This window comes from Scyliorhinus canicula, chromosome 9 (genome assembly GCF_902713615.1).
Source record: "Scyliorhinus canicula chromosome 9, sScyCan1.1, whole genome shotgun sequence".
NCBI classification, from domain to species: Eukaryota; Metazoa; Chordata; class Chondrichthyes; order Carcharhiniformes; family Scyliorhinidae; genus Scyliorhinus; species Scyliorhinus canicula.
This window is the reverse complement of record NC_052154.1, coordinates 160,254,166-160,276,553: the sequence shown is the minus strand read 5'-3', so window position 1 is coordinate 160,276,553 and position 22,388 is coordinate 160,254,166. Positions and strand designations below refer to the sequence as shown.

The window sequence follows — 22,388 nt, the reverse complement described above, 5'->3', positions numbered from 1 at the left end:
CATGTGTGTGGGGGTCCCGTTAGCTCACTTAGAGATCGGGGCACCCTTTCAAAAAATGCAGAATGATCTCGGAGGAGCTTGCCCCACCGGCATGTTCAGTTCCCTAGTGATGAAAAAGTTTTGAAATGTGGACTCGACCAGGGAGAAACTCCAAGGCCCAAAAAATGACTAAGTGTGGTTGAATAGCAGTGTGGATCTCACCCAAAAAGCTGGTGAGAAACACTTCACCAACCTAGCCCGAAAAGAAAGAAATTTGTTCGTTGAATCGTGAACGTTAACTGCAGAAGCTGCCTGACTTGGGAGTATTTCCAGAATTTTCTGGTATTGTTTAATTTCTAGCACAGTCTTTCTCAATGTAGATTTGCTCTAAATTATATTATTTACCTTTTTTGAGGGAAAGCACCAAATTCTCTTAAAATCCTCGCTTAAAAAAAAAAGTATTTTGTTTTGGCTTTAATGCTGGAGCTCAAGTTCTCCATCTGAACATACTTGTGTGATTTCAGTATTTGGCAATGAATGTAACTCTTTATATAGCCATTCTACCTCAAGCGGGTTTTAATTTTGAGTTCATTTGCAATTCACCTTACCTTGTGAAAAAGATGGTGGCTTCAGCATCGGTTGTCTGGGGCTGTAGAGCATCTTGGACATACTTCAAATCCTGCACAGTGGCAAGCTCTGGCAATCCAGAAGACAACATCTGAAAAAGTTCAGAGGTAATATGATTTAATATTTCCGCTACTATTTATTACTTTGGTTGGAGAAATAAAATACGCAAAATCACCAAAACATCAACATGGAAATTGGATTACTAAAAAGGAGGCATGTAAAAACTTTACAAACGGTCAGGAAAATAAATTGCTGTGGCTTAGGTGGCAATACAGAAAGGTAAAAGGAGATGTGGATTGGTTTGGGATTTTGACATTTTCTACTTTGTTTTTCTTTCGTATAATAATTTGTTGGCACAGCAGTGAAAGTGTCAGACTTTCAGAACTTTAAAAGGAACCATCATTAAGAACCATAAGGCTGTTACTTCTACAGATGGCAAAAAAAGTTAGCAATGTGCTTTCAACTAGCATGTTATTTGATGTAGAACATGAACCAAAACATTAATAACACGGACTTATCTGTTTTGCTCCTCAAGCATTTTCTTTTAACTGCTGAACTCAAGCTGGCTGCTCTATCTCACTCATTTCTTGCACATTTAATCAAGGAAAACCGTTCCAAGTATATGCATTACCAGTGACAGGAGATTCAGGAAGTGGTTGGCATGCTTGCGGATGAGATTGTATGACTGACAGCACAAGTCTACAAACAACTGGAACCGGCTGGTTGGTTTCTCCCCACCATTAATCACATAAGCCATGTCGGAGGTCAGCACAAACGGAGCTCGATCTCTGAAGGAAAAGAGAGAAGAAGGTGTCTCCACTCAAAATGCTACAAAACCTGTATATTGTCCAAATGAGTATGGCGAAAAGGCAAAGTCAGATCGTACCATAAACATTCACACATGTGCAGTGTGTAGCAGCACTCTACTGATTCGGAGTGGGAACCAGGATTGACTTTACTCTTCCATCCAAACCCAACCCTCCAACCCTATTATCAGATGTGAACAAAAAAGATTGGGCCAAATCTATCCAGGTGTCCCAGCTGATTCAGCTCAAACCACTATGTATCACAATATTCTTTCTCAATGAACCATAAGGGCAGCTCGATACCAGGCTTAGTATTGCCTGCACTGCACTTAATGCCTGAAGTAGGTACACAACCTCATTGCCAACATGTCACTCATGTGAAAACAATTCAAAAAGGTTAAAATAAACTACAATTTTTAAAAAAACAGCTTACAAAATTTCCTGAACACCATTTCTTTGACCTCCAGAGGGTGCAAAACCTAATTCAATCTTAACCAATTTGTATTTACTCATTAGATTATCTTGCATGCAAAACACAGCAAAATATTCTCTTGAAGATATGGTTACAAAGAAGAGCACAGGCTGTGGCCCTTCGATCCTCCAAGCCTAAAATGGGAAATTGCTAAAGCAGATTATATTTCCCATATAAATTAAACATCAATGATAGAACTAGCTGAAAGGGCAAATAATTTCTGTGGCACGACTGCTTTTGTTCAAGTCTCACTTTAGTCATTAATTCCTTTGCAGATACTTGTGCACAACAATAATCTTTTTAAAACAAAAATCTGAATTCTGAGCTGGAAAATGCACGATTAACATTTAAAAAATAAATTCACCTCCTAAAACTTCCAAACATCTGAGCATGTCCAAGAAACTTCCCAAAATCTATATGGAACATGTGGCCGGTTGATCGGAGCATGATGTTGTCATTATGACGATCACATATTCCCAGGACATAGGTAGCGACACAGCACCCCGCACACGAATAGATGAAGTTTTCAGATGCCTGCAGAGTTGAGATTTTCAAGGAGTTAATTTTCAGAATTATGCAAGAGCATGTACTGATTAATTCACAAAACTTTAATTGCAGGTCAGCTAATCTCAAAAACACCAGTTGACTATTTAGCGAGGCCAGAGGCTCGGAGTTTTGTGGTAACTCACCTCCTGACTGCCCAAGGTCTGTCCACCATCTACAAGACACAAGTCAAGAGTGTGATGGAATACTCTCCATTACCTGGAGGAGTGTAGCTCCAACAACACTCAAGAAGCTCAACACCATCCAGGACAAGGCAGCCCACTTCGTTGGCACCTCATCCATCAATGACTACGGATATTTCCACAAAATATGTTGAACACAGGACTAAGACTGAAAAAAGAAAGTCCAGGTCGAAATAAGCAGATAGCTCCTGCAAGTAATGCCTCACCTTCTCATATTCTTCTTCAGTGGCATTGTACTTCCTGAGCCATTCGGCTAGTGGTTTGTCCTTGAATGACCCAGTCACTCCATACTCAACTTGGATTTTTCGAAGTGTTTCTGAAGATGGAACAAGTTCAACCATACCTAGAGAGAATAAAATTATATGAGCAGAAGGTAAAAGTGAAGATGAGAAACAATTAGGCTGTCACGCCTGATCCCATTTAACACAGTGCTTCCTACACCTTTTGCAACTCTTGGCCCCATTGAGGTTCAAAAATAGCAGCGTTCCGCAGTGGGAACCGAGAGAGCATGTTTGGGGATCCGAAATCAGGCCTCAAGCTTCAGTCATTTAGATCAAGCCCACCATTTAAAAAAAGGGCAGCATGGTGGCGCAGTTGTTAGCACTGCTGCCTCATGGAACCGAGATCCAAGGTCGATCCCGGCCCCAGGTTACTGTCCGTGTGGAGTCTCCCAGTGTGTGTGGGTCTCTCCCTCACAACACAATGATGTTCAGGATGAATTGGCCACGCTAAATTGCCCCTTAATTGGAAAAAAAAGAATTGGGTGCTGTATGTTTATTTTTAAAATAATAATTATTTAAAAGGGACCTCACAGCCATTAACATTCAGTTGGAGCTCCATGACAACCATCATCGCTGTACAGCTTGCGATCCTGGAATCATGTTTCACCACCCCACTAGTCACAGCTCCTCAATTTGGGTAGCCCCGGATTATACAAGTTTATTATTATTAGATGGAAAGAAATATTAATTTGCATCTGTTCTTCTCTGGTTTTGAAATTATTCCCAATGTTTATAACTTCCTCCAATATCGGTAAGGAATTTACTTTTAGCAGCCGTTTATTTGCGTCTTCTAGTTGCAGTGTCTGATATACTTGTAAGCATTCTGCATACAAAGGTCCTACTTAACCACCTACCAGTTGAACAGGCCATCACAAGCCACTTTAGGTGACACAAAACCATCTTGTGGAATTTTGAGGAAGTTACAGGAGTTTCAGAATTCGGGGAAGTAAGCCAATTGGTCAACACATTGTGCTTGAAGAGAAATGTAAAAAGGCAGCAGCACAGTGGTTAGTACTGTTGCTACACAGCGCCAGGGACCCGGATTCGATTCCTGTCTGTGCGGTGTCTGCACATTCTCCCTGTGTGTGTGGATTTCCTCCGGGTGGTCCGGTTTCTTCCCACAAGTCCCGAAAGATGTGCTTGTTAGGTTAATTGGGCATTCTAAATTCTCCCTCAGTGTTCCCGAACAAGCGCCGTACTGAGGCGACATGGGGCTTTTCACAGTAACTTCATTGCAGCGTTAATGCAAGTCTACTTGTGACAATAAATTATTATTATTAATTTTGTTTTCATTTCAACGTGGGCTGCATAAGGTTTCAAGGAGTTCATCTCGGTGAGTGGCTGAAATATACAGATCAGGATTGTTTCCGATTTGATTCCATCTGTTAAATCAGATCTTGGCAGAAAAATCAGCTTCAGTGGCCAGTGGGCAATGGACCCAACAGAACATGTGCATTTCTACAAGTAGACTGGTGTGTATCGGCTGCAGTGAACAGTGACTCCATGACAAAATCTATTTGAAAATCTGCACTTTCATCTGGAAAAACATGAGACTGGAAAATCCAAGTTTGTGCAAATTTTGTTTCTTTCTCAAGTCATGCAGGGAAAAAGCTATGTTGAGTCTCAACTGTACTTAGGGAAGAATGATTAGTGGGTTTTATACAATTCAACACAAGACACAGCATACAGCATTCTATTGAAAGCTGACCCAGACATCAGTGGTAAATACACACACCTCTGTCCTTCCCTGTGGAGATGCACTTGAAAATTACCATGCGCAAGTCCAACCCTTCCTGAAGCCAGATTTTGTCCATAATTTTGATCATTTGCAGCGCAAGCATGTCTTGTCGCAAATCTTCTCCAATCTGCATGCAGGAGAAAACAGTGGATTACTGTATACTTTAATTACAGACGAAAACTGCAATATTCTTTATCAGCACCACTTAATGGGTGCGTTTGTAACACCACATTGCATCTGCTGCACCTCCCGCTATTCCCAGAGAATAGAGCGTGATACTCTTGGCCAGCGGCAGCCTATACAATTTGATTCATGACCTCGCTGACCAGTCTTTAAACTAATTTAAATATGCTCAGCCTATTTGAGGCCGGAGTCTCCCAGCTTCCAGGATTCACCATCCCCACTGGCACAGCGAAAGGCCGGTGCAAATCGGTATTGGTTTACCAAAAACTGAAATCAAATGTGATGGCCATGCCTGGTGGTTCAGAGACCACGGGAGCTCCCAGGTGTTGGCGATAGGGCCCCGCCCGTTCATCCCCGCCAAAGGCCATGCCAATAAAATAAAGGGGGGGTGCCCTTCAGCGACCCTATAGCAGGGCATCACTCACTTGAGGGGGCTCGTAGGAGATGCCCCGATGGCAGCAAGAATGGTTGTATGGATTTTGGGGGGGGGGGGGGGGGGGGAAGTGTTGGGCCTCCACCATCAAGGGTTGGGGGTGTTGCCCACATCTGCAGTGGGGTTGTCTGTGGGGGCGGTGGGAGAAGAACACCTTGAACTTGGAGATTGGGGCACCCTTTAAAGTAGTAATTCCAATCGGAGGAGCCCATCTTGCTGGCATCTTTAGGTCCCCACTCCTAGGGCTGCACGGTGGCACAGTGGTTAGCACTGCTGCCTAGGGCACTGAGGACCCGGGCAAGGTAGGTGGATTGGCCACGCTAAATTGCCCCTTAATTGGGGGAAAAACAAAAATTGGATGTGGGTGGGTATTCAAGGTCCCCACTCCAAAAATATCTCTACTTGTGGGTGAATTGCGATGGGAATCACGCCGGAAGAAAATGGGAGCAGGTGACTTCATTTTCACACTTCTTCCACACCAATATTAGTCAGCATAAAATTTCTCACGTAAATGAGCTAGAAAATGGAAGGTAATGGATGCACAACAGCAATGCAGAAACAAGCTACTAATGCCATTGCTCTTCAAAGTATCGAATTACGGGAGAACAGGATGCAGTGGTTAGCACTGCTGCCTTATAGCACCAGGGACCCGGGTTTGACTCATGTGGAGTTTGTACTTTTTCCCCAGTGTCTCCCCCACAACCCAAAAGGATGTGCAGGGTAGGTGATTTGGCCAGGCTAAAAATTGCCCCTTAATTGCAAAAATGAATTGGGTACTTAAAATAAATTTATAAAAATAAAATATTGACGTGAGAATTTATAATGCTTGGGAAGTGAAAGGTGAAGCAACAGCAAAACTGCAACGGCAAAACTGCTAATGCATTTGCAGTAACCGACTTGCAATTCCAGCACAATCTTTGAAATTCCTATATTCGTTCACCCCCCACCACCACCCACTCAGAATTTCTGTAATAGCATGCTCCACTGTAAATATTAACGGACCTTAAACATAACGTTGATTTCATCCCCCAGGGGGTCAGCATTCACCAGTGTTACCTTCAGTGGAACAGCATTGGAACTGAAGAAGGAACAAGCCTAATAATAAAAAAAACGAGGCACATAAATCAGCAAAGATGAAGTCATATTAATGCCAAAAGCTTTAAATGGAGACTTTTCAGAACACAAAGGTAATGTCACACGAATTAAAGGACTCGTGTGAAAGACAGTAACACTTACAATGCAGCACACTCACCGATCTCTGCCCACACTTCAGTCCAGGACTAAGTGCTCTTTCTCATGCTGGGACTTGAATTCAATTTATGGACTCAAGCTGAGCAACGCAGCTTGCTGGAAGAAGTCCTCTTCAGGTTCAGGAATAATTTGTGGTTTAGCTTAGTTAAACGCAAGTGGAGTAAAAACATCATGGACAGGTGGGTGGAACGTTAGGAAAGGCCACAAATGGGGCTGCAGGACACAAAAGATGTTGGAAAACTGCACTAAGATAGCTAGTGGGCTACACTAAACTTTGGTTATGTATATACCAGTGTATATCTACCGCAAAGGCCTCCACATCAGTTTGTCGGAAACCTGTACCAAATGACTTTAAAATAGCACAAAAGTATGCAGTTGCACTACAGACGCAGATCAGTGGGATCCATGTCAATGTGTAGCTTGAATGTAGGATTCTTAAACCGTCTTGGTTTGGCAAGACATTGCCCAAGGTGCTGTTCGACAAACTTAAAACTGGGGAAAAAAAACTACTTTTTATGAATCATGACAAAGTCAGAATTTTTATTTCATACAAAATATTCTGCTTTTACTTATTCAGCAAAACATGTGGATTACTGGGCAGAAAAGACTACGCTTAAAAACATTACTTATCTAAAAGTACAATTCATCAAAATGCCAGTGATCGTAATCGACTATTTCCTGATAGATAAAAAGGAATATTTAGTGTAAATATTAAGCCCCAGTTTTAATACCCATTTTAAAATGAGGATTTCAGCACTCATAACCTCAGGTCATGACAAAACACAACAGCTTAAACAGAGACACAAAAAGTCTGACACATGTATAAACTAATTGGAGATAAAAACAACATTTTCACTAAGCAAGACGGAAAAGCTATTGTTCTAATAAACATATTTTCAAAGACAGTTTGATATTAAGAAATGAGCTGTACCAGTAATCAGATCAAGGCCAAGTAAGCACCATAGCAATATGAAGGCAGCATTGTCCAGAATGTGGATAAAAGCAAAGTCAGCAGAAAACCAGTAGAAACTAGTCTTGATTTAGCACAGAATCGCATTCCATAAGATACACAAATATTCAAACATGAAACATTCAGAACTTATGTTGCACATTAAGGACTGACAGTTAACCATCGAATCAAATGTATTTGATTCTAACCCAAACCAATTAGGACGACATAGGAGGTGTAGATAGATGGCTCAAGACTGATAAGATTTCCTTTAAACATGATGGACCGTACGGCCATCTTTATTCTGGGATCATCCTATACTTTGACCACTTGCAATCTCTATTTTCACTTTTCCACTCTGACTCTTGAAGTAAATGCAAGCTGTTTTGCTGTAAGCAAGAAATCATTTCTGTATTATTTTGAAAGTTAAATTGTGTATAAGTTACTTCTCTTTAAGTTCTTTTGCTAGCCGGACTTTATTGAGAATAGATTTAAGTTTCTCCTAATTGTAATCAAATAGAGGCAACAACGATTCTTGTTTGCATCCGAGATGTTTAACTCAAATTTCTACTCAGTTTTAGTGTCGCAAGACTTCACTAATTCCGCATGGTAGATCTCTTCAGCCAGTTAGAAATTGGAACCAATTTGATAAATTCCAACTCTGAAAATATCACTGATCAAAAGTAAATTCATATCAACCAATTCATTAAGTATCAGAGAATGTAATGGAGGTGAAAAATAAATTCCAGGTGTGTCGGTGAGCTACTAGAATAATCATAGATAGCCCATTAGGAAACATCGCTTAAATTGCATTATACGGCACGTTTGACAATTTATTGGCTGTTTGCATACCTTAACATTTAATTCTTTTGCCACTAGGCTTGGGTTGAGGGGCAGGCGACACTTATTTTTGAAGAATGACTGGACACGATCCATGCCCTCCTGAAGGGCAACCTTTAAAAAAGAAAAGAAAATCACTGGTATTGGTAACAATGTGAAGCTATTTTATCCTTTATTGTTGGCGGAATTGATATTCTTGAAGAACATGGAATGAAAACCATCACTGGCTTTGTGAGTTGAGAGAAGAATGAAGAGCGCAGTCCATTAGTTCCAACACAGCTACATATTTCCTCCAATTGTTAATAAAAGCACTAATGTAAAGCAAAATTTTCCCAATTCATGTCAGATGTGTCGTCTTGCACTTCTGCAAGCAAGCCAGCGTTGCTGACTACCAATCAAATTTTACAATTTGCTCGAGTGTGGAGGGAGAGCATAGACAAGACTAGCAGCAAAGAAATAATTTTACAAACCAAATATGAAGCAGAATTAAATACCTTTCGGTGAGAGGGGAAAATCATACCCCCCGCAAACTGTACAAGGACGCAAAAAGGTCAACTTATTTTTCGAGTTGCACAGCACTTACTGGCTCAAGTCAGGTATGTGGACCAGCAATTATCATAAGATTAAACACTTCAGCAAGGTTTTGGGAAAGTATAATCGATCTATTCAAAAAGTGCAACATTAGAAAGAATGGAGTCGGAAAGTAAAACTGCGCAACTAATGAGCAAACCCTTCATTAGCGAGCAAAACTAAAACACTCAGCAATTTACATTTTATTGAAACATAAAAGAGAGTAAAAGAGGACTTTTCAAAAATATACCATTTATCTTTGCTCTTACATACATGGTAGACAGTTAGTACAAATGTGCTTGAGATTAATGATCAGCTGTCCCAGGAATGGTCAACTTCAAATAAAATCTGTTACGGCTAGTCAACTGTTTGAAACAAACAACATTTTCAAAGGGAAGAGAATATAAGTAGAGGAGGGGAGCTTGTGACTAGCTTAAATACAAAGAGGAGACTTATTTCAATGCTTTTGCAGCCTCAGTTTTTTGCAGTAATCTAGGCTACTGGTCAATTCAAGTGCATTACACATTTTGAAATATGCATGGCATTTTAAATGTTCTGCTGGTATTGATGCCATACCTGCCTTGTTGATCCACTGGCTTGGCGCACTTTTTCTGCTACCACTGCCAGCTTCCGTACTAGTTTGGTCTGTTTTTCAAACTCCTGCTGCAAGCCTTGCCCACATACATACAGCAGGGCACCCAAAAGGAGTTCATAGCGCATTCCAAAATACGGGTCATGAAGTGCATTTTTCAATAGCCTATAAAAATGAAGAGTGGAATTAAGTAATTAAATAAGGGCCGTTTGCGAATGATGAATGCAAAGCTTCCAATAAGGTAACACAACCATAAGCCCCAAGTATCTTGTTAACAGAGTTGATTAAGTTATGGTGCAGTCTGTATCACTCTCTGAATAAAACTGCAGAGCCAACAAACTGTATTTCATAACGATAAATGCAAACAGAAAGATGAGATTGGATTATAAACAAAAGGGAGTTCCGCTCATGGTTTAACCTTCAAGAATCCAAAGTGATAGTGCCAGCACAAAAACACACCAAGACTTTTGGAAAATAACATGGTCTCTGCTTTGTAGATTCTGCCGTTGAAATTAAACCTACTTTATTCAATGGATTATGGTGGCATAACTATACTTGTCTCAGTACAAAAAGGTTCCACAGGTGGCCCCGCGGTGAAACAACCAACTATCTGCTTAATCCAAAGCTACAGAAGTGATCTACATTGATCATTAAAGCCAACTTGATATAGAGTTTCACAGGTTTTGTACACAACAAATTAAACTTTCCAGATTCACCGAGTGGGCCACCAGGAAGAACGGAATACAAAATAAATCTTCTTGGTGACCAGGTTTAGCAAATTCTACAAGTCTGAGGTTTCCACAAAGTGTGCAAAACCCATACCATCAGTTTCAAGTTAAACGTAAAAGCAACTCGAGTGAACATAGCTACGTACGGGGTCTAGTTTTGGGGTTTGAAAATGAATAAGCACCATTGCTAACAAGTCTCAATATTGGGTTTTATTTTACAGGCACCATAGCTTGATTGTTTCAAGATATTCAAAACGGGGAAGTTCTGGCAAGTCAAAAATTTAAATTATCAACAACAACTTGCATGTATGTAGCTTGTAAAAAAAAGTATTGTAATGTGTTCCAGGGAAAGCTTGATCAAGAAGGTCTGGTTTAATTTTCATCTGGAGGGGAGAGTTGGAGAGGTTTAAAGTGGGAACTCCAGCCCTTGAACTCCACATAACTGATGGAACCACCAATAGTGGGGGAGAAAAGGAAATGTAGGAAGCGCTAAACAAAACATGTCATCGATACTTCTAATTTGCCTTCAACCATCTTAGTGGCTGTATGATACTAAAATTAATTAATTGTAACAATGAATAAACAGTTATATAGCACCTGACACTAAGCCATGTAAGGGGATATTAGGGTAAATAGCCAAAAGCTTGGTACAGAGGTTTTTATGCAATGCATCTTAAAGGTGGAAAGCAAAGTGGGGAGAGAGAGAGGTTTGGCAGACATGTGCATATCACCTGTTTCTCCCAAGTACACGTCAAATTACCCGTGTTGTATGCCAATGTTATTTCTCAAAAATAAACTTACCCAATTCGGAGAGGCCTGGTGTAGTGGTATTGTCAGTGGACTAGTAATGCAGAGACCCAGAGTACTACTCTGGGATCCCAGGTTCAAATCCTGCCACTGTAGGTGGTGAAATTTGAATTCAATAAAAATCTGGAATTAAAAGTGTAGTGATGACCATGAAAACACTGTTGATTGTCGTAAAAACCCATCTGGTTCACTAATGTCCTTTAGGGAAGGAAATTTGCAATCCTTACCTGGTCTGGCCTAAATGTGACTCCAGACCCACAGCAATGTTGTTGACTCTCAACTGCTCAAGGGCAATTAGGGATGGGAAATAAATGCTGGCACAGCCTGTGATGCTCACATACCATGAACGAATAAAAGAAAAAGCAGAATGAACCAACACAGAAAAAGTGTCCATTGTCTCCCCAGAGAGTTTGTTCCATAGACTGAACAATAGACTTCCATAGATTAGTTTTGAATGGAACTGAGAAATTCATTACAGGCCAACGGCGAGGTTGTCTGAGGATTGTAGGAATCCAAGAGACTACGGATACCAAGAGGAATAAGGCTCTGAAGGAACGTCAACACAAGGGGGAGGAATTTGATGGACTATAAAATACCGTAGTTCATGGAGCACAGTGTGATGGGTGAGCTGAACTTAGTGTATGTGAGGATGTGGGTAGTGTTTTGAATCAGCTCAAGTTTATGGAAGCTGGAAAATGGGAGGCCAGCCAGGAAAACATTGGAATTTTAAGAGTCTGGAGATAAAAAGCACGGTCAAGGATTTCAGCAACGTTATGACCCGAGGCAAGGCTGGAAATGGGAGTCTTCACAGAGGTGGAAGTTAGCAGTTTTTTGCAATGAAGAGGATATAGGGTAAGGAACTCCACTCAGGTCAAATATATTGTTGAGTTTGCAAACAGTCAGTTTTGTGAGGTGAGACAGTGGTTAGGGAGGCAGTTCAATGGATGGTGAGGGGGCATATTTTTAGGATGAGGCTCCAGTGTTCTCAATATTAAGTGAAGGACATTGTGGCTCACCCAGGACTAGATATCAGGGAAACAAGCCGAAAACAGAAACTTGGAGGAGTTAAGGGAAATGGCGGTGAGGTAGGGCTTTTTGTTTATTTTATAGGTAGAACGTACCATCATGTCGCAGAAGACGAGCATGTAGAAGAGAAATAGGAGGGGGCAAGGATAGATCCTAAGGAGATTACAGGATAACTGTGCATGCATTTCCACTAAGCTGGAAACAGAGGATGTTTGGGAACTTAAAAAATAAAATTCAATCATGGGATGTGAATGTCGCTGACCAGACCAGCATTTATTGCTCATCTCTATTGCCCTTGGGAAGATGGTAGTGAGTCACTTCATGAACCACAGCAGTCCAAGTGACATGTTGTGTTGATTCACCCACACAGTGCTGCTAACATTGATCAGGGCTGTTTGAATGCTACAACAGGGGCAGGAGATGAAAAAAGGAAGGGGAAAATGGACACTTAGAAGTAATTACCCACAACATCAACACAGTATTTGGTCTAGTATAAGAGCAACACCAATAAAACCATGTGCATGAAAGCATATCCTTTAGAGCTGAACTACACAGACTACTGTGCACTCATGCCAAGGCAAAGAAAATGCTAGATTTTGCCACCATGCATCTGCATTCTTATGTGGACAGATATTGGTTTTTGGATGCTAGCCTTGATATTCTCTTTCATCCTTGGGGATTTCTGCTTCAGTAGAGGCATTACATCTGCTTTCAAAGAAGCTGCACAGTCATTTCAATACATTGGAATTAATTTAACTTGTTGACATAAATGTTGCTTCTTCAATTTAACTGTGGCAGGAAGAGAATCATTGGTGGAAATTGGTTGGGGTGGGGGAAACAGAGGAGTGGGGAAAGAAAGGAAGAGGAGCTCTAATATCTGTTTATTCAGAGCAGGTTAGCCAAGAACATAACATTTATTACATGCATAAAAGTTATCCTCTTACCAGTATAAGTGGTGTGCCACACCAACATTTGCCAATGCTCGAGACAAAAGAAATTTCACTAAGGCATTGTCCAGATAACACTCGTGCTTCACAGCCTATAAATAACACAAGCAACACTATTAAATACCACAGTATTCTGATAACACAAGATCCCAATTTCTAAAGAGAAACTGCAGAGCGCCACCAAGAGCTGCAGGATTTATTTAGTTCAATAAAAGACTATTTTAAAAATCAATTGACCATCATTTGTGTGAAGCAGTTTGTCCTTTTTCTACTTTAAATTCAAATTATGTACAAGTTATTTTGATGTCACTTAAATGCAACAACCAACCATAGATACTATTCACCAAATCAAATAAAGCAAGAGAGTTGATCGGGGTAGAATAGAGCCAGTGTTCAGATCTACTTTGACCAGTAATTGGATAGCATATGCACAGATCATCTAATCCAAAGTTTTTTCTTTTTCTGTGGTCCAAAGAATGGGATGGGAAAGCCAAAAACAGACTACTAATTATTTAAGGGAGTATCTGCTAGATTAACCATTATTTATTAAAGAGAGAAATAAATTAATTCAAGACAAATACTCATTACAACAGAGTTTAAATAAATCAGATCAAGGGTCTTTTGTGGAAGTTGCAAAACAATCCCGTTGTTCAGAGCTGCTAACAAATTTAATTCAAGCCAGCCATGGGAATCACAGCATCATAGCTGCTGAGAATTCGGTTTTAGCCCAGGCCGGTTGCAAGCTCAATGCTTTGTACAAAAAATGCTTTCTAATTAACCTGCATACAATGAAATGTGCATCAGGAAACACACAAGTTTGCACTGTTGAGAGTCCAAATATTGCAGTTAAATGAATAAGCAACCAACATACCTCTACAAATTGAGGCAGATAATCAACCAGTTCATCGTCAGTCATGAGTTCAATCCAGTTCACTGCTGTACTTCGCACTTCTTGATCTGCAAATCTACAAAGAAGCACTAGGGTCAAAGTTCCAAGTATGTTGTTTTAAGCTAAATCATAGATTCTATTATCTTGTAAATAAGATTCCAAGTCAAATTATATTTTTCAAAACACCAGTACCATTGAAACTTGCAGATACAATATAAAACTATGAACTGTTTAAAAATATCACGAGACATGACTCAAACACTTTTGCACCATTTAATTCATGGGTACATTGCATTTTCCCCTTCTTTGTCCTTCCCTGCAGGTTACATTTTCCCTCTTTTTGGGGATGTCTACTTCTTGGTCTGGTACAGTTCCATGCAGGCCAGTCACCATTCAGTTGTTGCAGATATCATCACCATCAGGTGCTCCTAGATTGAGAGATTAGGGATTCAAGACTGCTAAAAGTAGTGGCGGAGTCTGTAATGATTTACCAACATGTCAGTGTTGCTCTTTTTCTTTTAAAGAGTATTGAAAAGCTCAGAAGAAATCTTGGAAAATATGATCATACACAACCCAACCACCCCACTCCCCAGCTCAAAACTGAACTTTTCTTGAGTTATGTGATCAGACTGGATTTTGATTGTAAGGCAGTTTCTCAAGAGTTCATTTATAATTATATCACAGTTTCTTACAACAAAAAAAATGACGATAAGAACTCTATGGAGCTTTTTCTTTACACCATCACTACAATCTACTATTGAAGCCATGGGCCTTTCTGGGACACAAAGTTCTAAAAGTTCCGCCAGTATCTTTTGCTCTTACAACAATTGTTGACATTACTTGACCAGGAGAGGCTTCATTACTGAGCCGTCATATTCGCACAAATTAGAGAACAGCTTTTGGATTTGTTTATTGTCACAGTTTCAGATACAGGCTTCTGTTTGGACAACACTGGGCAGTAACCAGAAGCAGGGCCTCAAGCTGTTTATTAGCAACAGGCAGAGGAAAAAAACTAGCCTTCTAATGCAGTGGAGTTTCTTTAAAAACAAACGTACTTAGAATCCAGTAGTTCCAGGGCAGCAACAGGAGAGAGTGGTGTCCATTGATAGAGCAGTGAGTAGATCTCTGGTAGAGTATCCCAGTCCCAACTTGGTGCACTAGCAAGAATCTTAGGAAGGCTGTTACAGTGGGAAAAACAGTGCTGTCTCTTATCCCACAAAAGCTCTTTATCTGCCTTGGTAAATCTGTAGGTACGAAACAAATGAAAGCCTATTACAATTATTACGTGCCCTATTCTCTTTTAAGAAATAAATTTAGGGTACCCAATTCTCCCCCCCCCCCCCCCCCCCCCCCCCACCAATTAAGGGTAATGTATCATGCCCAACCCTGCACAGTTTTGGGTTGTGGGGATGAGACCGTGACCAACCCTGCACAGTTTTGGGTTGTGGGGGGTGAGACCTGTAGTAATATCATGGTTGTGTTGTAATTCACTGACTGACTACTTGGAGACTTATTAATATATAAGTCAATGTCAGTCAGGTGACCCCTCAGACTGGCTGGAGGAAGCTGGAGCGAGGTTGTTTGTGCTTGATCTGTTATTCATCTATTGCTTTGTATATAGTTTACCCACAGTTAATGTTTTTTTTTAAATTTAGAGTACCCAATTATTTTTTTCCAATTAAGGGGCAATTTAGCATGGCCAATCCACCTACCCTGCACATTTTTAGGTTGCGGGGGCGAAACCCACGCAGACACGGGGAGAATGTGCAAACTCCACACGGACAGAGCCGGGATCGAACCTGGGACCTTGGCGCCGTGAGGCAGCAGGGCTAACCCACTGCGCCACCGTGCTGCCCTTACCCACAGTTAATGTTAATAAATCATTTATAGCTTTAGCTACAAGTGTTCTTGGAATATAAATCAGGCCATCCGGCAAGAACATTACATGACCCACGCAGACACAGGAGAATGTGTAAACTCCCCCATTCTCTTTTTAACTGCTTACTACAATAAAAGATAATAAATTCCCCCTCCAAATTGTGTTTTTTTACAATCAAAAGGTGTTTTTACAGTACATTCCTCAGTCATTAGCCAAATAGTTGTGTCCCCCAGGTGGTCCTTACTCAGAGAGGAGCTAGAGTAGCAACTGTCAGGAGGCTAATGGGTGGTGGAGAACATCAACAATCCATGCTGTTGCTATCTTCAATTAATGCTCATATATCCATTCTCCCCAGCAGGGGTCTTAACAAAACATTTAGAAGCAATAATACATCATGTTTGATATTCTCAACTGACATCAGCTAGAAAGTTTTGGCATTTGTAAGTCAGGAAATCAGAGTCCGAGGAGCACTTCAAAACAAGTAATGATTTGTTCCAGACACAGTAATTAAGAGGTTCCCCAAAGTACTTTAAATTTGCATCAGCAGAAATGCAATAAATAGGCCAATGCAGGTAAAATATAATGGAATGTACACATTCGTCTGTTCGGATAACTATTTGAGGGAAAACAAACAACAATTAACTTCACACTGCTAAGTTACGAATTTATGTGCAGATGCACATTCCGAAAAGTATTGCTAATTTCACAGGAGTTCAAATAGTCTTCAAGCACCCGTTTACATTAAAACTGGAGTCAGTTAAACAAACACACCAAGGACAAGCAGTTAGAAGGACCAACTGCAAGTAACTATGCACAGTACATGCCTCTGTAATAGAGATGAGTCGTAAGCACTTTCAAATCCAGGGATTTGATGTCTACGGATGCATTTCATACAAATCTTATACTGACTACTTTGGAATTCAGCGAGTCTGTGCAACCAAATATACATGAAGCATCCAGTGCGCGTCATCAGCCTCTCTGTAAATTTATATTTCAGCTCTTGGATGCAGCTGAGAGAGACAGACTGGTAATATAGCACCACATTGGTTTGGTGGGAAGTGGCAAAGTCTGATGCCACAGACAAAACAACACAATTTTACTGTTGCCCTGTATAGGCTTGGGTTATACATGAGCAAAGCCAAGAAGTTTTTATATAGGATTTTATATAGAAGTGTGCAGGGACACAATGAAGCACAATACGCTATTGACCCAGGGTCAAAAACATTCAATCTGTGCAGATACATGAAGGATTGTTATGTAGGAAGATAACGGGAGAGCAGCTGCAATTATTCTGCTGGCACAACAAAACGTTGGAAAACAGATTGGGCCACTTTGTCAGCATCTAAAAAATAATTACATGCTTCATCAGGTTTTTAAATCTATACATTTGGTCGCTCACAGACAGATGAAGCACTACATAGATAAACTGCAAAGCAGAACTCTTAACCAAAGTCAATAGTTTAGCATGCAGAAACCTGTGAAGGTTTAAAGCAGGTTTAAGTACAGTATACCTTCCCAGGTCAGCCCTTCATGTTACAACTACCATATCGGCAAGTTTTAAAGAACTGTTTGGCACCACGGTTATTAGAACAATTTACCGACACCACCCATGACGAAAAAAAATAGAAGGAAGGAAGGAAGGAAATAGATATGTAGTAGCTCTGCTACAAGCAACAAGCCCTTAATATGGAAAATGATGCAGTGAATTTATCCCTGGCTCAAAGTGCTTTTCCTTCCTCTAGATCAGTAGTCATCTTATTCAATAGATGCATTTAGGATCAACTAACTTAGCCGACCAGGAACTGAACTCAGGACATTCCAGCCTGTATGGTTTATAATGCTGCATTTAGTAACAGCCATTTGGAGTGTAATTCACTTGTTTTGTCCTTAAAAGACGCAATCTTAACACATCTCTTTACAGGATTAAGATGTTTTTTTTTTAAATGCCTCTCTTCAACGAACTGTGCAATTGGTAAACTATGAAATAACTCATTTTGGAAGCATGGGCCAATACATGTGTGTACCATTCCATCTCTATTTTATAAGCTGGCAACTGCAGCTTTAAAAAAAAAACACATTTGCAGCACTTCACTTTTTCAAAACATGCAATATAGTGTACCCAAATTAACACCACCGTTGCAAACTGAACTTCTAAACATGGTGCCTTAAATGAGATCCTATATATGGAAGCAAAATCAAAATGACGTAAAAAAAACAAACACATTTTCATAGGACGAACCTGTTGTGTTCTTTCAGAATGCTCTATGGCACCATCTAGTGACTAGAGTAGTAACATTACATTAACCCTTTATGTGCTTTACAACATCTACATATTGTGACAAAACCTACTCAAATGTCAAATCTTTGGCAAACAACTCAAGAAGCTGTTTCTGAAAACTTTGATCCAGTGTTTCAAACCCAAGCTCAACCACTCGGCTAGGTTGAGGAGGACAGTAGACAATATCAAAGGCAAAGGATGGAAAGTCCACCTAAATTAAAAATGAAACATGAGATTAGAATCTGCTTTTAACTGTGACACATAAATCAGGCAAAGTACAATATATTTGTATTTTTTTTAAAAACTAGCTTCTCAGCTGGTCCAAAACTTTGCGAGGAATCTTTGCATAACGAAAGCTACAAAATGAAAACAGTGCACATCCCCAACAATTCTCGCCTGATTAAGCAGTTCTCTTGCATCCACATCCTGGTAAAATATTCACCACAACTGAGACAACACAGATGGCTATCGTTATTTTCTGTGCAGAACTGTACAAAGATTTGAGGCCCAGTTGCATAAAAAGCCAAATGCAAAAAAAAACTTTGCTAGATGTGCGCAATAAACGGTCTGAAAAAATATGTTGCAATCTGAGGGCAACTAAGCTACTATTTGACACTGTTCCAGTCACACTATCTGGTTTAATGTAGTTAAATTCTATGTAGCCGTGCATTATCCTTCCTCACCGCTCTCAAACTAGATACCATTTAACATGGCCAATCCATGCCATTCTTCACTGTCCAGCTGAAGTGGACTGGATCACCTGGTTCCGCTACTGTTTTATCTATTCAGAATGAGTGCAACTCCCACAATGGCCCATCGTTCCACAGTAAGAATCCTGGGAAACACTGGGCTTGCTTGCTAATTAGGTGAGAGCTAAAGTAAGTACTATGAATGACTGATTAGGGAGTCTTCACTAGGATGAGATATGGTTATGCTTATACTGAACCAGATTTTTATTCCTGTTTGCGATAGGCACAAGGGAAAAGCAGCTGGAAGGTGACTTGATGGGAAATTGAATTGGCCGTTCGCCGATCACATATTGGTCTGAAAGGTTTAAAAGCAAATCAATAGAAATTCAAGTCAAGTGGGAAAACTGATAGACTACTGTACGAGAGCTATAGGATAAACACCCTAGCAGAATTCCAGGCTCGGATGTAAGCAAAGCGAAGACAAAACAACTGATTCCCAAGGCAGACCATGTTTTTCTTACTTTAGTCAAGCTTGACATTGGAAAGTTTGCAAGCTGATAGCAGTGAGGGACATCAGAGATTCTGAGAATCTGCCTCGCCTGGGAGGGCAGATGGGTATATCTTTTGTAATTAGTTAAGTAACAGCAAGTTGATGTTAAACTGGTCTCCATATCATTTCTTTCCACAGCAAATCCTAAGAAGCGATTCGTGAGCAAAGAGAGAGTGGAGGTATACAGCCAGAAGTGGTTTGGGACCGTCTCCCAGTTGAATCTTCGAGGAAGGTTGGGCTGGTAGCGACATTTACTTTGTGCACCGAATGTGGGACATTGTCTTGGGTACAACCGTTGGGAGCAGTGCATTTTTGAAAAAAAATTTGTTCATGGGACGTGGATGTCACAGGCTGGGCCAGCATTTCTTGCCCATTGCTAAGAGTCAACCACAATGTTGTGGATCTGGAGTCACATGTAGGCCAGACCAGGTAAGGATGACAGATTTCCTTCCCTAAAGGACATTAGTGAACCAGATGGGTTTTTACGACAACTGAGGGCTTCATGGTCATCATTAGACTTTTAATTGCAGATCTTTATTGAATTCAAATTTCACCATCTACAGTGGCGAGATTTGAACCTGGGTCCACAGAGCACACCCAGAGCTGCTGGTTTACTAGTCCAGAAACTAGTCCAGTTAAGGGCAGCACGGTAGCATAGTGGTTAGTACAGTTGCTTCACAGCTCCAGGGTCCCAGGTTCGATACCCGGCTTGGGTCACTGTTTGTGCGGAGTCTGCATGTTCTCCCCGTGTCTGTGTGGGTTCCCTCCTGGTGCTCTGGTTTGCTCCTACAGCCCAAAGATGTGCAGGTTAGGTTGATTGGCTATGCTAAATTGCCCTTCCAAAAAGAAAAAGGGTTAGGTGGGGTTACGGGGATAGGGTGGAGGTGTGGGCTTGAGTAGGGTGCTCTTTCCAAGGGCCGATGCAGACTCGATGGACCAAATGGCCTCCTTCTGCATTGTAAATTCTATGATTCTATGACAATACCATGATGCTACCACCTCCCCTCTGCTTTGAGCATAAAAAGCTTGGAAGACGTTGACCAACATTGCTTTAAATATATCACACAAATGTAGAGAGAACCATCAGTCAATTTATTATTTTTTCAAATTTCCAATTGGGGGCAAATTTAGCGTGACCAATCCACCTACACTGCACATTTGTGGGTTTTGGGGGCGAGACCCACGCAGACACCGGGAGAATGTACACTGACCCGGGGCCAGGATCAAACCTGGGTCCTGGGTGCCGTGAGGCAGCAGTGCTAACTACTGCAACACCATGCCACCCATACCATCAGTCAATTTAAAATGCTTATTGTAATGGTATTTCTGCAACAGTGTAGTTTATCGGCCTTCCAGCAAATGACTAGATTTGTCCGAGATATTTGTCCCCATAACTGATCGCAGGTTTTAAATTTTGGCCGTTCAATAGTCAGAAAACTAAGCTTAGTTACAGTAATTCAGTCTTTAAATTTAATTTGTTTCTAAACAAATATTACTCCCTATGATATAGAAAACATATGCTAGGCCATCATGTGAAGTTCCAATTTCTAAAGAGATTTGTATGAGTAAGTACATTTTTGAAAAGAAAACAAAACTTTTCGGAGGTTAAACCTCTCAAAACATGAATCTACCAAAAAGGTTTAATTGATCAAACAGCTGAACTCACTTGCAACACAAGTCTTTCCATCGAACTCCCTTTTCTGCCGGTAGTCCCACCACTTGGATTTACAAGGATAGATGTACATAGACGAAGCAGTTTTGTTCCACTTGTCAACACTCTTGTCATATGAAGATAGAAAAAAAAGATACCAGAGGAGAAGAGTCAAATATAACATACAACGAAATAGGATAAATCCCCAAACTGTTGTACATTGAACCACAATCTAGCATGGCATTTTCTTAAAAGGGAGGAGGAGAAACCATTCTTACCGCTTGAAGTCAAAGAGAGGCATGGAGACCCGACCAAGGTACTCTGGTCCCTTCCGCTGTTTGTTAGTATCTGGTGATCCAGCTGCTGAGGGATTTAGAACTCCATGCAAACTAAGACTTAGTAAAGATTCAAGGGGTAACTGTGAAATCTGAACGGGAAAACTGATTCTGGAAAGTGGAAACAAATAAAAAAAAGGTTATGTCAATACAAATATTGCAAACAATATTTATTTAAGCATTGCAAAGCTATTGGGTTGGTCACATTGGAACCTGGAGATAGATGACAAGCATCTCAATATTGTCTCGACTGATGAATACAAATCAGAAAAGTATTTTAAAATCAGATAACGGAAAAAAATACTCGATGGGGATGGCTCAAAATTAATTTTCCAAAGGAAAGGACAAAGAGATAAATCAGTTTTGTAGGGAAACCAGAGCTGTTTTTATGTGAACATTTTGGTGTTAATGTGAAGAGGTCTCAAGAGCATCAATAGGAAAGTTAATCGAACTCCAGACCAGTGAAAGGCTACAAACCACTTGAGTTCATAATTTAAGACCGAGCCTGGGGCAAACCTTTTCTTAAAAAAAACAACAGGGAAATTCTGCAAATATTTATTGAACTCTATAAATTTACTTCTGCATGTTCCAGGTTGAGAGATATAACACTGTCATTTTTTATAAACATTAAACTTTAACCTGTGTATGGGCAGCATGGTGGCGCAGTGGTCAGCACTGCTGCCTCACGGCGCCGAGGACCCACGATTGATCCCAGCCCAAGACATTCTCCCTGTGTATCTCACCCCCACAACCCAGAGGGCAGCACGGTAGCATTGTGGATAGCACAAATGCTTCACAGCTCCAGGGTCCCAAGTTCGATTCCGGCTTGGGTCACTGTCTGTGCGCAGTCTGCACATCCTCTGTACTTTCCCAAGCACAAATGGCAGTTTACTCCTTTGTCACAGAACTCAACTATGGTTTGAGAAATTAAAACAGAAATTGCTGGATAGACTTAGAAGGTCTGGCAGCATCTGTGGAGAGAGAGAAACGCTAACTCTGTTTCTCTCTCCAAAGATGCTGCCAGACCTGCTAAGTTTATCCAGCATTTTCAGTTTTTATTTCGGATTTCCAGCTTCAGCAGTATTTTGCTTTCATTTCCTGGATGGTTTCAGCTGCCAGCAAGTTGCCCTGACATGCGGATA

At 40.7% G+C, this 22,388-nt stretch overlaps 1 protein-coding gene across 2 annotated transcripts in view; it reads right to left on the bottom strand.

Annotated features, from left to right (window-relative positions):
* The window catches only part of pik3c2a (phosphatidylinositol-4-phosphate 3-kinase, catalytic subunit type 2 alpha), a 133,411-nt gene that overhangs the window by 16,300 nt on the left and 94,723 nt on the right, over positions 1-22,388 (bottom strand). For both annotated transcript variants that reach the window (XM_038808062.1, XM_038808063.1), the window contains exons 13-26: positions 21,190-21,357; positions 20,927-21,038; positions 18,093-18,232; positions 14,920-15,108; positions 13,847-13,940; positions 12,973-13,067; positions 9,452-9,632; positions 8,318-8,419; positions 6,268-6,360; positions 4,647-4,776; positions 2,837-2,973; positions 2,249-2,418; positions 1,238-1,394; positions 588-697 (exon numbers count right to left, since the gene is read on the bottom strand). In XM_038808062.1, coding sequence (XP_038663990.1) covers positions 588-697; positions 1,238-1,394; positions 2,249-2,418; positions 2,837-2,973; positions 4,647-4,776; positions 6,268-6,360; positions 8,318-8,419; positions 9,452-9,632; positions 12,973-13,067; positions 13,847-13,940; positions 14,920-15,108; positions 18,093-18,232; positions 20,927-21,038; positions 21,190-21,357 — 1,878 coding nt within the window. The remainder of the gene's footprint in view (positions 1-587; positions 698-1,237; positions 1,395-2,248; positions 2,419-2,836; positions 2,974-4,646; positions 4,777-6,267; positions 6,361-8,317; positions 8,420-9,451; positions 9,633-12,972; positions 13,068-13,846; positions 13,941-14,919; positions 15,109-18,092; positions 18,233-20,926; positions 21,039-21,189; positions 21,358-22,388) is intronic.